The sequence below is a fragment of the Vulpes lagopus genome, chromosome 23 (genome assembly GCF_018345385.1).
Source record: "Vulpes lagopus strain Blue_001 chromosome 23, ASM1834538v1, whole genome shotgun sequence".
Lineage (NCBI taxonomy): Eukaryota > Metazoa > Chordata > Mammalia > Carnivora > Canidae > Vulpes > Vulpes lagopus.
The window spans coordinates 39,378,092-39,399,520 of record NC_054846.1 but is presented as its reverse complement, the minus strand read 5'-3'; the positions used below and the strand labels follow the sequence as shown (position 1 = coordinate 39,399,520).

The 21,429-nt window shown below is 35.8% G+C and overlaps 1 protein-coding gene across 2 annotated transcripts in view; it reads left to right on the top strand.

The window, feature by feature from the left end:
- The window catches only part of TMTC2 (transmembrane O-mannosyltransferase targeting cadherins 2), a 390,967-nt gene that overhangs the window by 262,625 nt on the left and 106,913 nt on the right, over positions 1-21,429 (top strand). For both annotated transcript variants that reach the window (XM_041738923.1, XM_041738922.1), the window contains one exon: positions 1,117-1,238. In XM_041738923.1, coding sequence (XP_041594857.1) covers positions 1,117-1,238 — 122 coding nt within the window. The remainder of the gene's footprint in view (positions 1-1,116; positions 1,239-21,429) is intronic.

The following is a 21,429-nucleotide window of genomic DNA, read 5'->3' as shown; positions in this document are numbered from 1 at the left end:
TTAGAAATTGAGTAGCTTCTGTATTCGCAGTGCTTATTAAACCTGTAATGCTTAAATGCACAAATCACCTTAAAACATAATACTCTTATCAGGTAAGTACTCTTCCATAGTATAAGCAAATAAGGGAGGGGGGATGATAATAATAAGTAGACAAGTGATATACGTTTGGCTTTATTTCCAGTTTTTTGTTTTGTTTTGTTTTGTTTTTCCTCTTGCTTAGCTGTTGGTGAAATGCTCTTTGACAAGTAAAATTTGCATAACTGATGGCTGAGGATCTTCAGAATAGCTTTGTACATGGTACTGGGCATGCTAAATAATTGTCATATATTCAGTGGATTTTCCAAATGATACTCATAAGTTTTATTAAAATATAAAATGCAAATAATTTCTGAAAAAAATCTAGTGCCAATGCTTAATCCAAAATATTTCTAACTCCTTCAACTAATCTTATTTTCTCAACAGTGTTGTAAATCTTGGCGGGACCTTAATCTTCTTTGTCAAGGTCTTCATAATTCTCTCTTAGTATTCATCCTATAAATACTTGAATTTCTAAAGGGATAAATGAATATCAATAAAAAAGAACAAATTGTACATAAGAAAGAGCAAACTTTTTCTTTTTATTAAGATTTATTTATTTGAAAGAGAGGGCACAGCAGGGGGAAGAGGCAGAGGGAGAGGAAGAGAATCTCAAGCAGACCATGCCCACCCCTTCAAACCCAGTGTGGAGTTTGATCTCACAACCCTGAGATCATGACCTGCGTGGAAATCAAGCATTAAACGCTCAAGCAACTGAGCCACCCAGGTGCCCCTAAACCTATCTTTAAGAAAAAGACAAAGGACCTATGCATGTGGGTCTAGTGTTACTAGGTTAAAAATCAAAGCTTTATTAGTTACTAGATTTTTTAATTTAGCCATTTCACTTAATTTCTCCAAACACAAGTTTTCCTATCTGTAAAATGGAAATTATGATGAGTTTTTGGGATTCAGATGAGATAATGGGTAAAAGTCCTTGCTACAGCGTCTGAAATTCCATGGAATGTAAACACAATGATGTGACGCTATTGCAGCTGTTGGAAAGCTGTGTCCTCAGGTTGATCTTCATGACTTTCTTTCCAGGTGAAGCATACATGCGATTAAGCAAACTCCCTGAAGCAGAGCATTGGTATATGGAATCCCTGAGATCCAAGACTGACCACATCCCCGCTCATCTTACGTATGGGAAACTGCTAGCTCTAACAGTGAGTAACTACCTTCCTCCCTCACCCTTTCGAAGCTGGTTTTCTCCATGCAGACTGAGATGGATAGAGGTTAAGGTACTGGTTCTCAGCCAGTTAACTCAGACTGTTAGGAGATAATGATGGTAGTAACACTGTTAGAACTCCGTATAGAACATGTGGAAAAGTGTATTTCTTTGGGGCTTGCCATAGATAAACTGTGGTATGTCATGACCCACGGTGTAATTTAATGGAAAAATGGAAACAGTGAATTCCAAATATGGATTACATAATGAATTTGTTATAATAACAATATTTGTATAAAGATTAGGTTCTACAAACCACCATTAACCCCAAATCAGCTACAGTGTAGAGCAAAGTCTGATTCTTTCCTAATAGCCAGCATCAGGTGAGGCTTTGCATGTCTGTTAACTAGTGTCACCTGGAATTCCTCCTAATTGGAGATCATTCCTTAAGGGAAGTGGAGCCATCATTTGGCCACTCACTACGTGACAAGCAGTCTCGGAGGTCGCATTCTCATGGAGGTGGTGTGTGTCTGAAGCTTAAGAAATTGCTGGCATCCTACCATTGTGACTTTGTGTGTTTTCAAATAATCTTTCTGTCTTATTTTGCACTCTAGGGGATTGTTGAAACTATATAAGTAAATTTTCTGAGTTTATCCAGCTGATAATAAGTAGTAGAACTAGCCTTCAAAGCTAATCTGAATTGTTATCTGTGCTGTTTTAGTTATATCACCTAATCTCACTTCAATATTAATTAAAATACATGTCTCCCAGAAAAGCATAGAACAGATGGTCAGGAAAGTAACTCTGAAGTGAATTCATAGAAAAAGATCTTATAATTATGTAAAAGTAATAATACTTTATTTTCTACAGAAGATGGTAGACTAAACACCTAAAATTACAATTCATCCATTTGAAGGTACCACTAAAGTGCTATTTTTTTTTAGAGATTTTATTTATTTATTTATTCATGAAAGAGAGAGACAGAGGGAGAGAGAGGCAGGCTCCATGCAGGGAGCCCGACGTAGGACTCGATCCTGGGACCCCAGGATCAGGCCCTGGGCTGAAGGTGTCACTAAGTGCTGAGCCACCCGGGCTGCCCTAAAGTGCTATTAAATTATGTAGGCAGACTCATTCCCCAGAAAATAAACCACTAAAATATGTCTAGATATGCTTAATAAAATAGATATACTCTTGATGTGTAGCTGAGCTCGAAAGGAGTGAAACAATTTTCTAGGGGCTAGAAGTGAGGGGTAACTGAATGCCAGAACAGTAAACAGTTGGCTGATCTACAGCTGATTTTGGATAGTTTACTATCCCAAAAAAGTTTACTAGTTGTGGTCACCAGGGAGAATGGACTCTTGTTTGTATTCATTCTTGTTTGGAATAAGAGAGAATCCCAATGGAAGGCCAGGGATTAGATACCTAAATAAAGGAGGAAAATTTATACCTTCAGTGAAAGAATAATCTAGAATAAGTTTGCATACTGATTTAAGAAGGCCGCATGAAGGTTTGCCTGCCCCAGCACACGATATGAATGGAGAAGAAATGAGTCTGTACTACTGACCTCCCTATATCAGGCTTTGAGTTTTGAATTTACTTGCATGATGATGAAATTCCCAGATGAAGAAATTAAATAAAAATTGGACCACTAAAAACTCTTGAAGATGTCTTTCAAAGGCACACAATTAAATCTGGAAGGAGCTGCTGAGTATGTTACAAACAGAATGGTGAACAAAGAAATGGTGATAATGTGGGTAAATAAGGAATGATAGTCATAAATATTATAATAAATATTTATAATATTGAATAAAATATTGAGAAGGGAATAGCCTCACCTGAACAATCAGAATGGTGGGGGAGATGAAATTTAGCTGATTTTTGGAAGTCGGAAAGTGGAAAGAGGAATTACTACCGATTTGTCAGACGGCGTCCACCATCTGAAGAGGCTTTGGAATGGATAACAATGAAAAGAAATCTTGAGTGCTCGAAACCCAGAGAGACTCAAGACTTGAAGGCAGCTGGCATGGGAGAGAGTGAGTTAAGGAGCCTTTGTTAAATGGGCTAATCAGCTGTAAACCGTCTGGAACAGTTAGATCTCTCCTCCCCTGTGCACGATGCCAGGAACCAGGCACTCCCCTCCAAGGCACAGGAAAAAGAAGGCTTATAGTGGCAGAGCAATTGAATAAGAGAGGTTCATGAGTGAGGAACAGCTTGCACAATCAAAGGTGAAATGGAGAGAGGACTGAAAAGATTGATTCCATGTCTTCCAGTGGTGTACACAGGTTGTCAGTACCCTTCCCCCACAATGCAAGCAGAAAACCCAACAGCACAGAGTTTACACTCACCCAGCACCACCCACGTGCCCATGGGCACCCTACCTCCCAGGAAATTGTTGAATTCTTATCTGAAGAAACTGAATCACTGTAGGGAAAAGAAATCTGTATACCTACATGTGGAGGTCACCTATAAACAGCTAGCTTCCTAAACCGGATGCACAAAAGTGGATCTTTCCCATTGGGGAAGCACACCTATAGCTGAGGAACTCCATTCAGCTTTGATTAAGTAGCTTTTTTTTTTTAAACATTCTTTTTTTTTTTTAATTTTTATTTATTTATGATAGGTACACATGGAGAGAGAGAGAGGCAGAGACACAGGCAGAGGGAGAAGCAGGCTCCACGCACCGGGAGCCTGACGTGGGATTTGATCCCGGGTCTCCAGGATCGCGCCCTGGGCCAAAGGCAGGTGCTAAACCATTGAGCCACCCAGGGATCCCTGATTAAGTAGCTTTTAATAACAGTGGGCAACTAAGGATCTTGGATCATGTTTAGAAAGCCACCACTGTAAAAGACTGGAACTGAAGCAAATTATTAGGAGAAGGAAACTAGAGGAAACCGAAGAATTTTTAAAATTTAATCCTTAGAGATGGTAGGGGAGCCTGAGTGGTTCAGTCAAGTTAAACATCTGCCTTTTACCCAGTCACGGGCACTGAGGAGGGAACTTGATGGGATGAACACTGGGTGTTACGCTATATGTTGGTAAATTGAACTCCAATAAAAAAAATTTAAAAAATAAAAAATAAACATCTGCCTTTGACTTGGTCATGAGCCCAAGCTCCTGGGATCGAGGCCCTGTGTTGGGCTCGTTGCTCAGCTTCTCTCTCTCCCCCACGCTTGTACTCTCTTGCCCGCCCTCCTCCTCTCAAATGAATAAATAAAGCTTTTTAAAAAATAAATCCTTAAAGATGGTAACAGAGTATTTTATAAAAGCAGGATGCCATAAAAACATAATGAAAACAAAAAACAAGACAGCTTTTAGAAATTAAAAATATGATGGCAAACAATGTTCATTTAAAGGATATGAGAATAGGAACACCTAGCTGGCTCAGTCAGTAGAGCATGGGACTCCATCTCGAGATTGTGAGTTCAAGCCCCACATTGGATGTAGAGATTACTAAATAAATAAATAATAAATAAATAAAGGATAGAATAAAGATGAGGAAATCTTTCCATATGCAAATGAAGATGAAGAAATAAAAAGATATGAAAGAAACTAATATGAAGGCCCAATAGGGAAAGAAGAGAGAAAGGGAAAGGAGAACATTACTCAGAATTGGAGGATATAAGTTGCTTTTTCTGCCATTTACAGGATCACTAGTCGAAAAAAAATTGTCTTACCTTATAAAAATCTTTTCCTATTCTAATAGGATGGTAATTCACACAGTCACACTTAAGAACAGAATTCACATATACCTATTGCCTCAACTACTGTCCTTGAGATGTTCTTACAGCATTCAAATAGAAACATCTTTAGATTGATAAATGGCCACCTTCAAAAAAATCTATAAAAGTTTAAGATGCCTGATTTAAAAAAAAAAAAAAAAGTCATTTAACATAGGAAAAAAGATGAAAGCTCAAATGTACTTAATTCTGGATATACCTAGACCATGACACTGCTTTGGATATAGAAACCGTGTGTTCTTTTTTTCTTCTTCATTTCAAGCCTGAATATTTTAAGTTTCCTGTACCAAAAATATGATTTTACAGGCTGCTTTATTTTTTAGAAGGCATTTAAAAAAAAAAAACACAAGACTTAGAAGTTTTAATTTACTGAAACATATGGAAGAGAAGGAAAGACTCGTGTATTACAATCCAAATTTTAATTCCCCCCCACCAACAAAATTTTTATAGTTTCCGACTAGCTGATTAGTTGAAATACAAGCCTTATTATGGAAGGGCTTCAACTCACAGTGCCAAAACCCCCACAACCATCTTTAGCAGTTTCTTTTTGAATTATAAGATTTGGCAAATTTCTTATCCCAGTGGATTGCCTTTTCTAATTTTGGGTTTGTTGACCTGGTAATATGTCATTGACTTAACATGGAATTGGCAAGGTAGAAAATGCCACACATTTTGACTTCTGAATGCTTTAAACATATTATAAAACGGAATTGGCTATTAGCCTCAAGAGAAGAGGAATAGAAATGGGGTGTGGTGTTTTTCCTGTTTGGTCAAAACTGACCACAGGCGAAATATGTAAAAGTGACATGCAGTTAAATCAAATGTAGACTGTAATATAAGACTTTATATAAGAATTATATTTTTATAAGAGAAATTATAAAAAATGAATATTGGTTTTATTACAGCTAGTATGGGGTTTTTTTTTGTACGAATTTTTCTTTAAGAATTTGTAGTATATATGATATTTAGAAAAGTTCAAATAGATTTTGAGTTTCCCAGAATGCTTTGACAAATTCCATAGATCAGTTCCTTTTTTATACCCCTGAAAATGTCCTTCACCTCTCTCTCCCTACTCAAATTTTATTACTTCTGTGAAATCTTGCCTGAGTCTTTCAATATTTTTCCTTCTCTGTACTTCCATAGTACAGGTTTTGGTATCTTTGTAATAGCCCTTCCTAGATTGAATGGCAGACATAAATTTATATCTTTTGACCGTAGACATGGAGGAGGAACCAACTTTTCACTTACCTTTTTTTATCACTTCAGTATGTGGCATTCCACTATCTTGGTAACTATCCCTGTACCCAACTGGTGCATTGCATTTTTTAAGTTAGTTATTTAAGGGCTGGGAACATGACTTTTTAACATTTTTGTTTCCCTGCTCGGATCCTTGTTTCCCCATTAATCCCTTCTTTTAGTCAGCATGTATATTGAAACTTACTACTCCATGCTAGGCATCACTCTACTCCCAAGGATATGGACAGAATAAGTGAACAAGAATAACATGATTAAACAGTGGACACAGTGTAATCTTCCAAGACCCTGGAAGGGGACGTAGCACAGGAAGGGTGTATATCTCTTGAATGCCTGTGATTGATGTGTCATTTTGTGATGCTTTACACTGAGTTTTATGTTCTTTTATAAGTGAGGAAACTGAGCTTCAGATTTAAGCAGTATCTCCAAGAATAACTTAGCTAATAAATAGTAGAGATGGATACAACATCGGGGTTTTCTGAATTGAGCATCATTAATTTTCACTTTATACTAAATAATTTTAAAGTGGAGTTTTATTTATATATTTATTTTATTTTTTAAAGATTGTATTTATTAGCACAAGAAGGGGGAGGTTCAGAGGGAGAAGCAGACTCCCCACTGAGCAGGGAGCCTGATGTGGGGCTTATTTTTAAACATCACCTCTAAATACTAGTTTGGTTTGAGTGGTTAAACACATTTTTATTATTAGACATCATAGGTCATGAACTTAAGACTTCTGTTTTTGGCTGTTGGCACTTTTAGGTCCTACATTGTAAGAAGAATACAAATTTTCCAGGATACTCTAGGGAATAGCTCTGCCTTAGGGTCACTGGTACCCTCCATGTTTATAGTTGGGCCCCGGTGACATCTCTTTAAAAATATATGGAACTTTCATACCAATGCCATGTCCAATTAAAATACTAAACACGAGCTCTCTTTAAAATTGTGATTTATTCCCTGCTTGAACTTTGTTACCCAGGGCTAATGCCATGAATTTAAAATTGGGCATGCATTAAGAGAGAAAGGAAGGGATAACATTTCCATTCTTTTGGTATTTCAGATGATTTTATAGTTGTTTCTAAGGCTGTGTGTTCTGTATCTTTGTGCACATCCTTACTTTAATTTTTCTTGGTCTTCCTCTCTTTTCGTCCTGTTCAATTTATTTAAGCCAAATATTTTGCGGTTTTTGTGAGCCAGTAAAATTAATATTGACTTAAATTGTAGTAAAAGCTCCTTGGCTGTTAGCTTATTTTCCAAGTTTGGGTTAGTAAGAGAGAAGGAAGGATATGGGAGACTCTGACAGTAATTCTTGATACAGAAAACCTTTATTTTGGCTACTGCATGGAAGCACTGAGCCAGATTTCTGTGTCTAGCCAAAGTTAATTGGGCTACATAAAACTCCAGTTGTGAAAGTACTTGAGGTTCCATGGTAATGTTCCGTTCCCCAGGCCACGATGGTGTCGAGGTAGTCTATCTGGAAGCACGGTGCTATGTGTTTCCTTGGGTCTTTTGTAATAATTATTTCTGTTTAGATCGAAGATTATTTTTCCATTTTGCCCTCGTTAAAGCCAAGTTCTTCTCATTTTGTATGTTGACTAGCACTTGGGTTGCATGCAATCACTGCACAACCGTGTTTAGATTGGAGGGAGATGGGGACAGGATTTCCCTATGGCTCTGACTGAATGATCATTAGGATATGTTCAATTCAAGTTGCAAAATTTATTCTATGAGAAGAGAAGACATAACATCACACCTATCATGCTGCTAAAATATTGAATGAAATGTAGAAGAAAGTTTAATGCAGTATTCAGCTAAGTATTTTATATGCAGTTGCCTCATTTAAACATAATTTAGTATTCTGGAGATAATATAGTTAGCATTACAGTATCTTTACTCCAAAGCATAATGAATCTCGTAGTTAGTTTGTGTTAGAAACCACTCACTCACTCCAAGATATGCATTTTGTTATTTAGAATCAATCATGTAACTACTTATTGCCACTAAGTGACACAGGAATCTAGATATCTCAAAATATTCCAGACTTTTATTCTGGGTTTGTTTTTGTTTTTTTTTTGTTTTTTTTTTTGTTTTTTTTTTGTTTTTTTTTTTTGGTATGTCAGTAGAAGTCATTGCTAGAGATATTTTCTTTTGCCAGAGTCTCAGGAATCATAAAAATTAAAATGATCAAGTCCTCAGGCATTAAAGGTCACATGAAATAATTCTAGCTGCTTTATAGCTCTATATGCTGCTATGTTTGAAAAAAAAAAAGTGAGCTTTTTATTTAGGTGTAAATAAGGTTCTATTGCTTTTAAACCAATTTACATTGCATTGTTATTTTGTTGATTTGGTTTCTGTGTTTGGTCTATAGTTACCATCTAATGCAATTTAAATAGCCCAGCAGGCTCAGACCTCCTAATCCCCCAGTACTTTGGCATCCCACGTTACTGGAGCGATGGAGATGGAGAAGTGATATTTCCCTTAAATATACCTTGGTTTCCTTGCAGGAGTCTAAAAAAAAACAAATAAACAAACAAAAAAACAACAACAAAACAGTCCTTTATAAAAACTTGCATTTTACACACATTTTCTGAGCCTGACCTTTGTAGTAAGCAGTGGGAACCGGAAGACCAGCAGGGCATTACCTTTACCTCAAGAAGGCCTCAGTGTATTCTGTTTAGGAGAAATTCATAACAGGGCCATCCCTAGCTCCTGGAGCTGCGGGCCACCATGCTTAGAACCTTCGTCACGGCTTTTGTTTCAGAAGGGACAGTTATGTAGGTACCTTACTCTTACTTCCTTACTCTTTTTTATTGTAGTCATGGGATTCTCTACCACTTGGTAGTCATTTTTCTTCTACTTTACAGTTCTTTAATTTCTTAAATAAGCTCCAGTGATGTATTATTGTACTACATATATTAGACTTCGTGACTTCTTAGCTTGTTATTGTTTGACTCTGCTGTCATGTAATAGAGCATGAAAACATTTTAATGTGAGCTAAACACCTTATATTTTGTGTTATATTTTCCTCACTTGATGTTTTTTTTTTTTTTTTTTTTCCTAATAGAAAATGCGAGTAGCATTCCTTGGTAGAACAACATCCTGCTCTAAGCTTATGTTTATCTTTAGGAAAGGTGGTACGTACAGCATACATTTTCAAAACCAAGTATTTTTTCTCCTAAGTAGTTAGATCAACACTTCTGCAAAAAGGAATTGCTTTTTCTCCCCCGCTGTGGCATCTGGAAATGAACATATATATTCTCTCTCTCAATCTCTCTCTCTCTCTCTCTCCCTCACACACACACACACACACACACACACACAAAGGATGCCACATCTGTTCCAAGATGGGGAAGTTTTTTCATTTTTGCAGTCTCATAAATAGGTTCAAACCAGCCAAGCCATGAATATGTTCACAAACCCATAAAGTTTTTGTGTTTCTCCTTCTATTTACCCACATTGCATTTGAGAGGTACTTCCTACAATTAGCTAATATTTGTTATCCTGCAATCAACTAGACCTCTTATATATGCTATGCAAATACGTCCTCATGCAGTGCCACAATCTAGATACCCACTATATAGATAGATGAAGAAGCTGAGGTTCCCAGAGGTTCAATCCATCAGTGTCCAAAGCCTACTGGAGTATGCCACTCTTAGGTTTTTCTGAAAGCTGTACTATTTAAATTGCTCTCCAGCCTTTTGTTTACTATGATAAAATATGCATAGACAGTACCTCATGTGCATAAATGTCTAACTTCCAAATGCACAAAAATTTATTTTTAAAACAAATCTCCATTCAGTTTTTAGATTTTCTCATAATGCAGTTCTGAAGTGAAAAGATAATCTCTGTGCATGTTGTTAAATAAAAAAAAAGGATTTTAATAGAGGTTATTGTAAAAAGGATTCAGGTATCTATGTATGTAAAGTAACAAGGAAATAGTGAAGTTTAAATTTTTAACTTAAATATGGTATATGTGGTATATGGCGCACTATGTATAGCATAGAGTTTTTCTCGTATTTTAGATTTTGAAGGAAGGACAGTGTGGATGCCTGGGTGTAGTAACTGCTGACCTTTACCTGGTGGAACATTGAGTTGGAGCCAGAACACCTGAGATTTACCTGCCTAATATTTATTTCTCCTCTTAGTGGAAAGCATAATTCTTTTCAAAGGCTTACCATTGCAGGACGGTCATTTCTGTGGTATAATTGAGGCTCTTTGTCAAAAGTGACAAGATAAGGTCTATTCTTAGCTGTTCACTGTAACTCATGTTCCCTGTAAGAATTCTGTAGGTGGAAGACGGCCGCATACAGGATTCCTCCATAGTTAGGACCCTTTGGTCAGTTTGGTATTAGCCATGTGGCATTGGGTTTAAGGTGGGCACAGACCATATATTATATGTGTTATGATGTCATATAGTGAAGAAATAGGTAGTGGAGTTGTTAGCTGTAATAGTCAATCTGGGAAATTTTCGTCCCTGAAAAATAGCACCTGAAGATATCGTGTAGTATATAGTATTTTTTCTATTTCTTATTTCTTGAGATGAAACAGTAATCGTTAGAACAGAATTTCTGTCTGCTGGAATCAGAAATTTACTCACCTTAGGCAGAAAATATATTTTTAAGATACCTTTGCATATCTCACAGAGATTGCCTCAGCAGAGGTATAGGATTTAGCTGAAATCGGTTATTTTGGTTCAAGATAGTTTCCGGAGGATGTCTGTTTTCCATTTTTTTCCACCTGGGGTGCACATTCTTCATAACTGGTAGTTATCTTCTGCACTCCATTTTCACTTATGTGGAAGAGGGGTCTTGCATCCTGTCCCCAGCCCCACTCCGACAGTATTGGAATATTCTATATATTGCTCAGTATACACAAACACACACATACTGAATTTGGTAACTTTGCTGTGACTATAAATATGAACAAGTTGATCCAGTAAATAATGTTACATGGTGGAGATGGATCTTACTTTTATAATAAAAAGAGAGATTTCAAATACAGTGAAATTTAAGGGTGCCAAAATTTTGCCACTGCTGTTATTATTTTGATAGTTTCTATTAACTCATTATGCCCAGAATGTATTCCATTGACATTAGTATATCTAAGTGTTACTTAAAAAAAATTTTTTTAGTCAAATTAGCGTGGGAAAAGCTGCATATTGTATTTCCTTCTTAATATGTTAATAATATTCATAGTGTCTATTAAAGGCTCTGAAAGTCTTTTTGTATTTAAAACCCTACTTAGTATTTGTCATGGATCCCTTTTTTTTTAATATGAATCTCTTATCATCCAGAGAAAAGAATGTTCTGGCAAATGAACTCTGAGGAAATGTGTAATATACCGAACAGAGAGGGGGGAGGGACAGAGAGAGTGCAGAAGTTCTAGAAATGCACATACATAAGTGAAAAAGGCACTGAGATTTACCTGGTAGACCAATGAGTTGGAGCGAGAACACCTGAGATGTTGCTAACCTAGTAATTTCTCTCTTAAGTAGTCACTCAGCTTTAAGTTTCACCAAGAACTTAGTGAAAGTGAATGCAGTTCGTTGCTTTCCTCTATAATGGGTGGTAGACAGTTAGTAGGAAAGTTCCAGAAATCAGGCCAGAGATGCCACGGAGGTCAACATTTTGTTTCTTTTTTTTTTTTTTTTTTAATTTTTTGTTTATTTATGATAGTCAGAGAGAGAGAGAGAGAGAGAGAGAGAGAGAGAGGCAGAGACACAGGCAGAGGGAGAAGCAGGCTCCATGCACCTGGAGCCCGATGTGGGATTCGATCCTGGGTCTCCAGGATCGCGCCCTGGGCCAAAGGCAGGCGCCAAACCACTGCGCCACCCAGGGATCCCGAGGTCAACATTTTGGAAGAAGACGTTTATTCACCTCGGGGCTAGGACTACTCTAAAAATGGCTATTTGTCTAAATTAGTTCAAAAGCAGATGACTTGAAGGACAGTCGATGTTACAATGTGGAAGTGTTTGGAATCTCCAAAATACAGGTAGAGAAAAACAACTTTATTTTTAGGGTCACTAAATTTGAGCTGTAATTTTGAAAGAAAAATTCACTTTATTAATTTGCAACTAGATATAAATTATCCTTTAATTGTTTTTTATTTCTCAAATAGAAATCGCATTTGATCAGAGCATTATTTAAGATCCTTTCCTGACATACCTGTACTAAATGCTTTTTCTTATATCCTATGAAGAGTAATACAGCAGAAGAAGTAGTTTTGATTTCGATTGAGTTTTTTCTTTTGCCTGGAATATTCTCATTCTCCCCTTTAGCAGTTTGACCATAGTAGGTATTTAAAAAGATTTTTGTTTTACGAATTTGCTATTGTCACCAACTTTTTCAAGTATACAGGAAAGCAGAATGTTGTAACAAATACCCTTGGATTTGTACCCTTTTCAAGTCAAATAAGCCAAAGGATAAAATTTTGTGGCATTTACATTAGATTTTTAAGAGACTAATTTTTTAAGTAAATATTTTTAGAACAAGTTTCAGATTATGGAATTATTGTGAAGTTAGTACAGTTAGTACAGTTCCTGTATGCCCTTAAACCAATTTTCTCTATTAACATCATGTACTAGCATGGTACATTTATCATGAACCAATAACCATATATTATTATTAAATAAAGTTTATATTTTATTCAGGTATCTTCACTTTTTTCCCTGCTGCGGTCCTTTTGTTGTTCTAAGAACTTAAATTTTATATAGTCATTTTGCCTCCTCAGCTCTACCTGGCTATGGCATTTCTCAGGCTTAGCTTCTTTTTGAGGAGTACTGGTCATAAATTTTGTAGAGAAACCTGGCTTCCACCATCCACTGTACATTTTCTTATTTGTTCATATTCTACTATTCATATGTAGTTGTTTTAGAATTGTTCCCCTGTACTGCCAGGGGAAAAAGCTTTGTCATCCAGAGGACTATTCTTTTTTTAAAAGATTATTTATTTATTTATTCATGAGAGACACAGAGAGAGGCAGAGACACAGGCAGAGGGAGAAGCAGGCTCCATGCAGGGAGCCCAATGCAGGACTCGATCTCAGGACTCCAGGATTATGGCCTGAGCCTAAAGGTAGGTGCTCAAGAACTAAGCCACCCAGGTCCCTAGAGGACTGTTCTTATGTGTAATTTCTTTTGCCTTCATTTTTACACACTTCACTCATTTACAGACAACATAGATTAGTACCTTGGTCCCTCACCCCATTCAGTGAGCTTGTTTCATGTGTTTGTCATATATTATGATTCTTTTGTCGCATTCTGTATTTCATCCTGGTATCCCCTGACTTTCTAATTAGGCTCTTCTTTATAATAATTTTCCTTTTTCTAAGGTCTCTTTGTATGAAAGTAATATTCCAACTTTATTTGACTAGTGTTAGCATGATTTATCTTCATTTATCCCTTTGCTTTATTTCTTAGTCTTTATATTTAAACTGGATTTTTTGGTGAACATATAGTTTATCTCTATTATTATTATTAACTCTGCCAGTCTCTGTCTTTTAATTGGTATATAGAGAGAGACCATTCACATTTGCAGTGATTATCGATATATTTGAATTAATGTTATCCCTGTTTGTAACAATTTTTTAATTTATTGTCAGAGGCTGCTTTTTCTTCCTTCTCTACTTTTCTTTCCACCTTGCCTTTTTGTGTGTAGTCAAAAAAAATAGATATATACATATATATAAAAAGCATAAAATTACCATCATAACCATTTCTAAGCACATGGTACAGTATTGCTAACCATATGCACATTCAGGTCTCTAAAATTTTTCTGTCTTACCCAAGTGAAGTTCTGTACCCATTGAACAATAGCTCCCCTCTTCCCTGCAGCTTCTGGCAACCATCATTCTACCTTCTGTTTCTAGAGTTTGACTACTTTAGATATCTCATATAGGGAGAATCATGCAACATTTCCCTTTCATGACTAGATTATTTCACTTAGCATAATTGTCCCCAAAGTTCATCCATTTTATAGAATATAACAGGATTTCCTTCTTTTTTAAGGCTGGATACTATTTCATTGTGGAGATATGCCACATTTTCTTTACCTGTTCATCTGTCGGTAGTCACTTAGGCTGCTTCCACCTCTTGGCTATTGTGAGTAATGCTACAGTGAACATGGGTGTGTTGCACATAGCACTTCAAGATCCTATTTTCAGCTTTGGGGGGTTATATACCCAGAAGAGAGGTTGCTGGATCATGTGGTAATTCTATTTCTCATTTTTTGAGGAATCACTATACATGTTTTCCATAGCCCCTGTACCATTTTACATTCCCAACAGTGTACAAGGCTTCCAGTTTCTCCACATCCTCATTAACACTGGTTATTTTCTGGGTTTATGTGTGTGGGGGGGGTCTTTTGTTTTGTTTGTTTTGTTTGATAGTGGCCAACTTAACAGGTGTGAAGTGACATCTTACTATGGTTATGATTGCATCTCTGTAATGATTAGTGATGCTGAGCTTCTTTCATATGCTCGTTGGATATTTGTTCCTTGGAGCAATGTCTGTTCATTTGTAATCAGATTATTTGCTTTTTGTTGGTGATGTTGAAGACTTGGAGGAGTTATTTATATATTCTTGATTTTTTTAAGACTTTATTTATTTATTCATGAGAGACACAGAGACAGACAGAGAGACAGAGACACAGGCAGAGGGAGAAGCAGGCTCCATGCAGGGAGTCCGACGTGGGACTCGATCCCAGGTCTCCATGAGCCACCCAGGCTGCCCAGTATATATTCTTGATATTATCTCATCAGATATATGGTTTGCAGATATTTTCTCCTATTTCAATAGGATGCCTTTTCATCTTGTTAATTTTTTTTCTTTTGCTACACAGAACTATTTTAAGTTTGATGTCCCATTTATCTATTTTTACTTTTGTTGCCGATTCTTTTGGTGTCATATCCAAGAAATTATTGCCAAACCCGCTGTCATAAGGCTTTTCTCTTATGCTTTATTCTAGAAAGTTTATGCTTTCAGGTTGTATCTTTAGGTTTTTAACTGATTTTGAGTTAATTTTTGTATATTGTGTAAGGTAAGGATCCATCTTCTTTGTTTCATACATGGATATCCCCCCAGCACCATTTGTTGAAGAGAGTATCCTATCTTAAATTGCATGGCCATGGCCATATACACAAGGGTTTATTTCTGGGCTTCTATTTTTGTTCCACTGGCTAAAGGTCTGTCTTTTCTGTCTTTATGCTTCTGCTACACTGTTTTTATTATTATAGCTTTGTAATATTTTAAAATCAAGAAGTCCGAGACCTCTAATTTGTTTTTCTTTCTTAAGATTGTTTTGGGTACCTGGGGTTCTTTGAGATTTCATGTAAATTTTAGGAAGGTTTTTTCTTTCTTTTTTTTTTTCCCCCCCTGCAAAAAATGCCATTTGGGTTTTGATCAGGATTGCATTGAATCTGTAGATTGTGTTCGGTAGTATGGACATTTTAACAATATTAACAAAATTAAGTCTTCTAAGCCATGGACACAGAATAGTTTTCATTTATTTTTATTTCTGTCTTCTTTACTTCAGCAGTATTTTGTAGTTTTTAGTGTCCAAGTCTTTTGCCTCCTAAGTGAAATTTATTCCTAAGTATTCTTTTTGATGCTATTGTGAATGGTATTGTTTTCATAATTTTATTTTTGGGTTACTTATAATTAGCATATAAAGAGACACTTGATTTCTGCATGCTAATTTTGTATCCTACAACTTACCTGAATTTATTAGTTCTCACAGTTTTTTGTTGGCTTCTTTAGCATTTTCTGCATAAAAGATCATGTAATCTACTAACAGATATCTTACTTTTTTCTTTCCCTTTTGGATTCCTTTTATCTATTTATCTTGCCTAATTGTTCTGGCAAGGGCTTCCAGTACTATGTTGAATAAAAATGGTGAGAGTGGGCATCCTTGTCTTGTTCCTTATCTTAGAGGAAAAGCTTTCAGTTTTTTACTGTTGAGGATGATGTTAGCTGTGAGTTTTTCCATATACGACCTTTATTATGTTGCTGTAATTTTTTCTCTTACTAGTTTTTTGAGTGTTTTTATCATGAAAGGGTATTGAATTTTGTAAAATACTTTTCCTGTATCAGTTTAGATAAGCATGTGAATTCCCTCCATTTTTATTTGTTTAGAAATTCTTTATTTTTATTTCACTTTCTAAGGATAGTTTTGTGGAATATTAGATTTGTGTTGTGATTTTTTTTGTCAATATTTTGAATGTTTCACTTTTCACTCATCTTACTTGATGGTTTCTGATGAGAAGGCCAATGTAATTCCGAACTTTGTTCCTCCATATATAAGGTGTTTGTATGCATGTGTGTGTGTTTTTCACTGACTTCCTTCAAGGTGTTCTCTTTGTCTGTGGTTTTCTATGGTTTAGATGTAATAGACCTAGGCTTATTATTTTGGGGATTTATCTTGCTTGGTGTTCTGTGAGTTTTGAATCTGTAGTTTTGTGTCTGTTATTAATTTTGGAAAGTTCTCCATCATTATTACTTTAAGTATTTCCCAAGTACTGTTCTCTTCTTTCCTCCCCTTCTGATATTCCAGTTACTCATGTGTTACATATTTTAAAATTTTTCCCACAGTTCTTGTATGTTTTGTACTTCCCAATCATTTTTTGTGTAGTGATGCAGTTCACTTTGGGAGGTCTCTATTGAGTTATCTTCAAGCTCATTGATTCTTTCCTTGGCCATTATGAGTCTTCTGTTGATCCCATCAAATGCATTCTTCATTTCATTTATGATTTCTAGCATCTCCTTTTAATTCTTTCTTAGAATTCCTTTCTCTCTGTTTACATTATGCATCTGTTCTTGCATGTTGTCTACTTTTTCCATTAGAGTTGTTACCATATTAATCATAGTTATTTTAAGTTCCCTTTCTGACAATTCCATCTGTTTCATATTCTAACATCTGAGTCTAGTTCTGACACTAGCTTTGTCTTTTTGGACTATGTTTTTCTTTCTTTTTGGCATGCCTTGTCATTTTTTTTTATTGAATGCCAGATATGTTGAATTTGTAATAGGAATTCAAATTAATAGGCCTCTAATGTGGGGACTTATATTAATCTGACTGGTAGTTCAGCATAGTTCAGTGTTGTTTTAGCTATTAGAGCTGGATGCTTTAAATTTTTCTAGTGTCCTTGCTTTTATCTTCTCTCTTAGTGTTAGGCTATCTTTAGTACTGTTTCTCAGAGAGGCTCTGGGCCTTGCGGCTTTTGAGCATACTGTAGTCTTATTGTATTAGAGCCCTGTTGTGATGGTGGTAAGGTGTCATGGAGGGGGAAATGTTCTGTAATCACTCAATTAATTCTCAGTCTTTCGTTTAGCCTATGTCTCTATCCCATGACCTTCACAAATTTTTCTGCTTATATGGCTACTCACCTCTCACCACCTGCCATGAAACAAAAAGGGGAGAGGAAGGTGAAGAAAGAAGAATGCCCTTCCTCCACAGCTCTGTGAAAAGGCTCTGGTGAAGTCTCTCACTCTGGAGAGGAAAGCTTTTGTTATTCTGGTTACATTTTACAAATGTGAAGGCTCTGGTTACATTTTACAAAAATTATTCTCCTTCACCCTGACCTAGCAGGAGAGGATCTGTTTTGATTCTTCACTGTGAGAACCTCATCAGGTTCCTGGAAGTAAAGACCATGAAAGATTGGGCTCATCAAGGACTGTGGCCTTTGGGACTTTTCTTACTCATGAGCTAGTTCACACCCAGCCTCTGGCAAGTCGTCAAAATTATTTAAAATTACACTTTGCCTACCAGTTTATGGCTCCAGGGGTTTTTGTGTCTGATAAGCACATCTCAGCTATGATTCTATTTCTGTTTCTGTTTCTTTATCTCAGTCTATGTCTGGATCTATATCTGTGTGTGAATATATTGGGAAACACACAGGTATTTATGGGTTGTGGTATATATTTTTGTTTTCTGGTTGTATATTGTATAATAGCAAATGTTCGGTAGATATGTTCTTAATAGTTTAAAGTTATAGGAACAGATATTTAGAATATATTTGAAGATGTAGCCTGTTTCCCTTCTCCATTAGTACCCCATCATATTAGAGGGAATGCAATGATATGAACACTGGCTCTAGATTGTTTAGATCACTCTACCACTTATTATCTTGGTCAAGCTATTTAATGTCTCATTATTTCATTCAACCTGTATGTATAACAAAAGCAAGAAGATTCCTTGCTGAGACTTCAGAAGTTAAATGAGCCTATATGTGTACATAAAAGCATTTAGAACACTGCCTGTACCCATATTATAAGGACTCATTACATGTTAGCCATTAGCAGAAAGAACAATAGCGTGACTCTTACTCAGTAAAATCTTTGTCTTTGTGTGACATAGAACTTTTTTATTATTTGGCTGCAGTCTTTTTCACTCAGCCTCATCAGCAATTATAGTATGAAACTTCTGATAACTCCCTAAGTGTTACCTCTGTTCATTTTTTGTCTTTTCCAAATACACTGCTGCCATGGCCTGGAATATCTTTTTCCTGGCTCCAGTTGGCAAAATCCCACCAACCCATCCAGTCTTGTCTTTAACACTACCTTTTGTAAAATAGTTAACTGATTGATTCTTCCAGACGATCTCAGTGCTTCTCTTCTAGAATTCTTACTACATGAATACATGAGCATCCACTGAATATTGGTTCTTTTAAGCGGCAAGAGTGGGGACCCTGTCTCTTTATTACTGTTACTGACTTGATGCTTAGCACATAGTTATTCAATAAATATTTATTGAAGGAATGTAAGTGAAATGACTCCAAAACAGATATTAGCCCTTTATATAAAAGTCCTCTTTAGGGCATAGCACTGACACATCACTATCCTTCCCTGCTGACTCAATTCTTCCATTATTTGTGCTCCCATGGAAGCAGGTCCATCACCTTCTAATACTGTCAACTGTTTTCTGGTCCATCTTCCCCACTAGAATGAAAGCTAGTTTAGGATATCAACTCAGCCATTCTCATCTCTTAAGAAGCCAAGGGAAGATTCTATATAGCTATAATTATTTGTTGAACAAATAAGTTATTCCAGTGCTGCATGGTGGAAGAAAAAGGATGAAAGAAAGAGGAATAAAATTTTAAAAGTATAAATGGCAACAGTGTGATTTATACAAGTAATTAGACAAAAGTAAAAAAATGTTTGAATAATGAAAATGCAAAAATATGGTAAGTAAATAAGTAAAAAATAGGAGAATTTATATTTTTATTTCGTTCCATGGTTAAAATGTCAAAGAATCTTGATGAGGATGTGGGGAAAAGGGAACCCTCTTATGCTATTGGTGGGAATACAAACTGGTGCAGCCACTCTGGAAGACAATATAGTTTTCTCAAAAAGTTAAAAATAGAACTGCCCCATGATCCAGTGATTGCACTACTGGATATTTAGCCAAAGGATACAAAAATACTGATTCAAAAGTACACATTCACCCTGATGTTTATGCAGCATTATCAATATAGCCAGATTATGGATAGAGCCCAAATGTCCATTGACTGATGAATGGATAAAGACGAGGTGGTATATGAGTGTATATATATACATATATACATATACACGATGGAATATTATTTAGCCATCAAAAAGAATGAAATCTTTCCACTTACAAAGATATGGATGGAGATAGTATTATACTAAGTAAGTCAGAGAAAGACAAAGACCAAATGTTTTCACTCATATGTAGAATTTAAGAGACAAAAGATGAACATGGGGTAAAAAAGGAGAGGCAAACCATAAATTAGACTTAACTATAGAGAACAGAGTTGCTGGAGGGGGAGGAGGGCAGGGGGTTGGGGTAAACGGGTGATGAGTATTAAGGAGAGCGCTGTCATGAGCACTGGGTGTTGTATGTAGGTGATGAATCACTAAATTCTGCTCCTGAAACTAATATTACACACTATGTTAACTAACTGAAATTTAAACAAAAACTTGAAACAAACAAACAAACAAAAAAATCAGAGATCCTTAGTGTAAAACAGGACTGAAGAGTGAATTAAAAAGGGGTCAAATAGTTGGGTAACATTTTGGAGTGTAAAATAATTTTTCTTCTCTTAGTCTCAGTAAAAATGATATGGTATTCCTATGAATATAGAAATCCTGATAATTATTAAAAGATAGGAATTAGAAATTGTAAAATTGGCTATATTCCTTCCCCCCCCCCATTATAATAACATAGTGGGATGTGATCTTCTGGCTATATATTTTGCTCCGATAGCCTTGGAATGTAATCTCAGAAGAGTGCATAATATAAATCACTCATTTCAGAGGGAATTTGTAGGATTTCATGAACAGTGGTAGTGATGATAATGAATATGTGTTCTTCTGACAGGTGTAATAGAATACAGATAATCCTCTGTTCTTTTTTCTAAGTATGATGTATGACAGCCAAGAATAATATTATCTTTTATAGAAATTATCATATTTGTATTTTTTTTTTGAAGAATTATCTTGACATGTAAGTTTGATAGGATGGCGAGCAGTATGACAAATTCCCTACTGGAAGTGATTAAATTGAATTTACACTGATGATGATTACAGAAGAAGCAAGCTTTTCTTTTTATGGTTTTGCTACAGTTTTGTTGAAGTTCGTTGATGATCTTTAGAAAGTATTAACTTTCAATTAACACAATGCCACTCAATTTGAAACAAGTATTAAAATGCCTACTGTAGTTAATGACACTTAAGAAATCTTTATTTAAAACTCTGAGAAATTTTTTAAACGGTATTGTAGCTCTCCTTATATCTGTCAAATGAATAGATGAGTAGTATTCTTGTAAGCCATCAACATCTAAAATAGTCTTTATCCCTGAAAAAAGTGCATCCTTTTGTATAAAATATTTCTTAAAGATAATATGATTTATTGTAAGTGAGCCTTGTGTAGGCACATAGCTTAGACTCTCATGCTTCTCTAACTTCATTTGATCATTAGTCCAGCTCGTCTAGCGACATGCGGAACTACCTTTTCTAGTCTGTTTCCTTGCTTATCCTTTAATACAAAAATTATCCACTGAAAGTAATGTCTTCAATGGGTGTTTTCTGGACTTCCTTTTACTTACTTGTCCATTGCCTTTCCACTACTTCTTTTTTCATTGCTGTTTTTAAAAACAAAGAAATATTAACATGGATATCTCTAGCCATTAAGTTTGAAAAAGAAGTGTGAGACATGACAGGTTAACTAAAATTTGGCTTCCATGA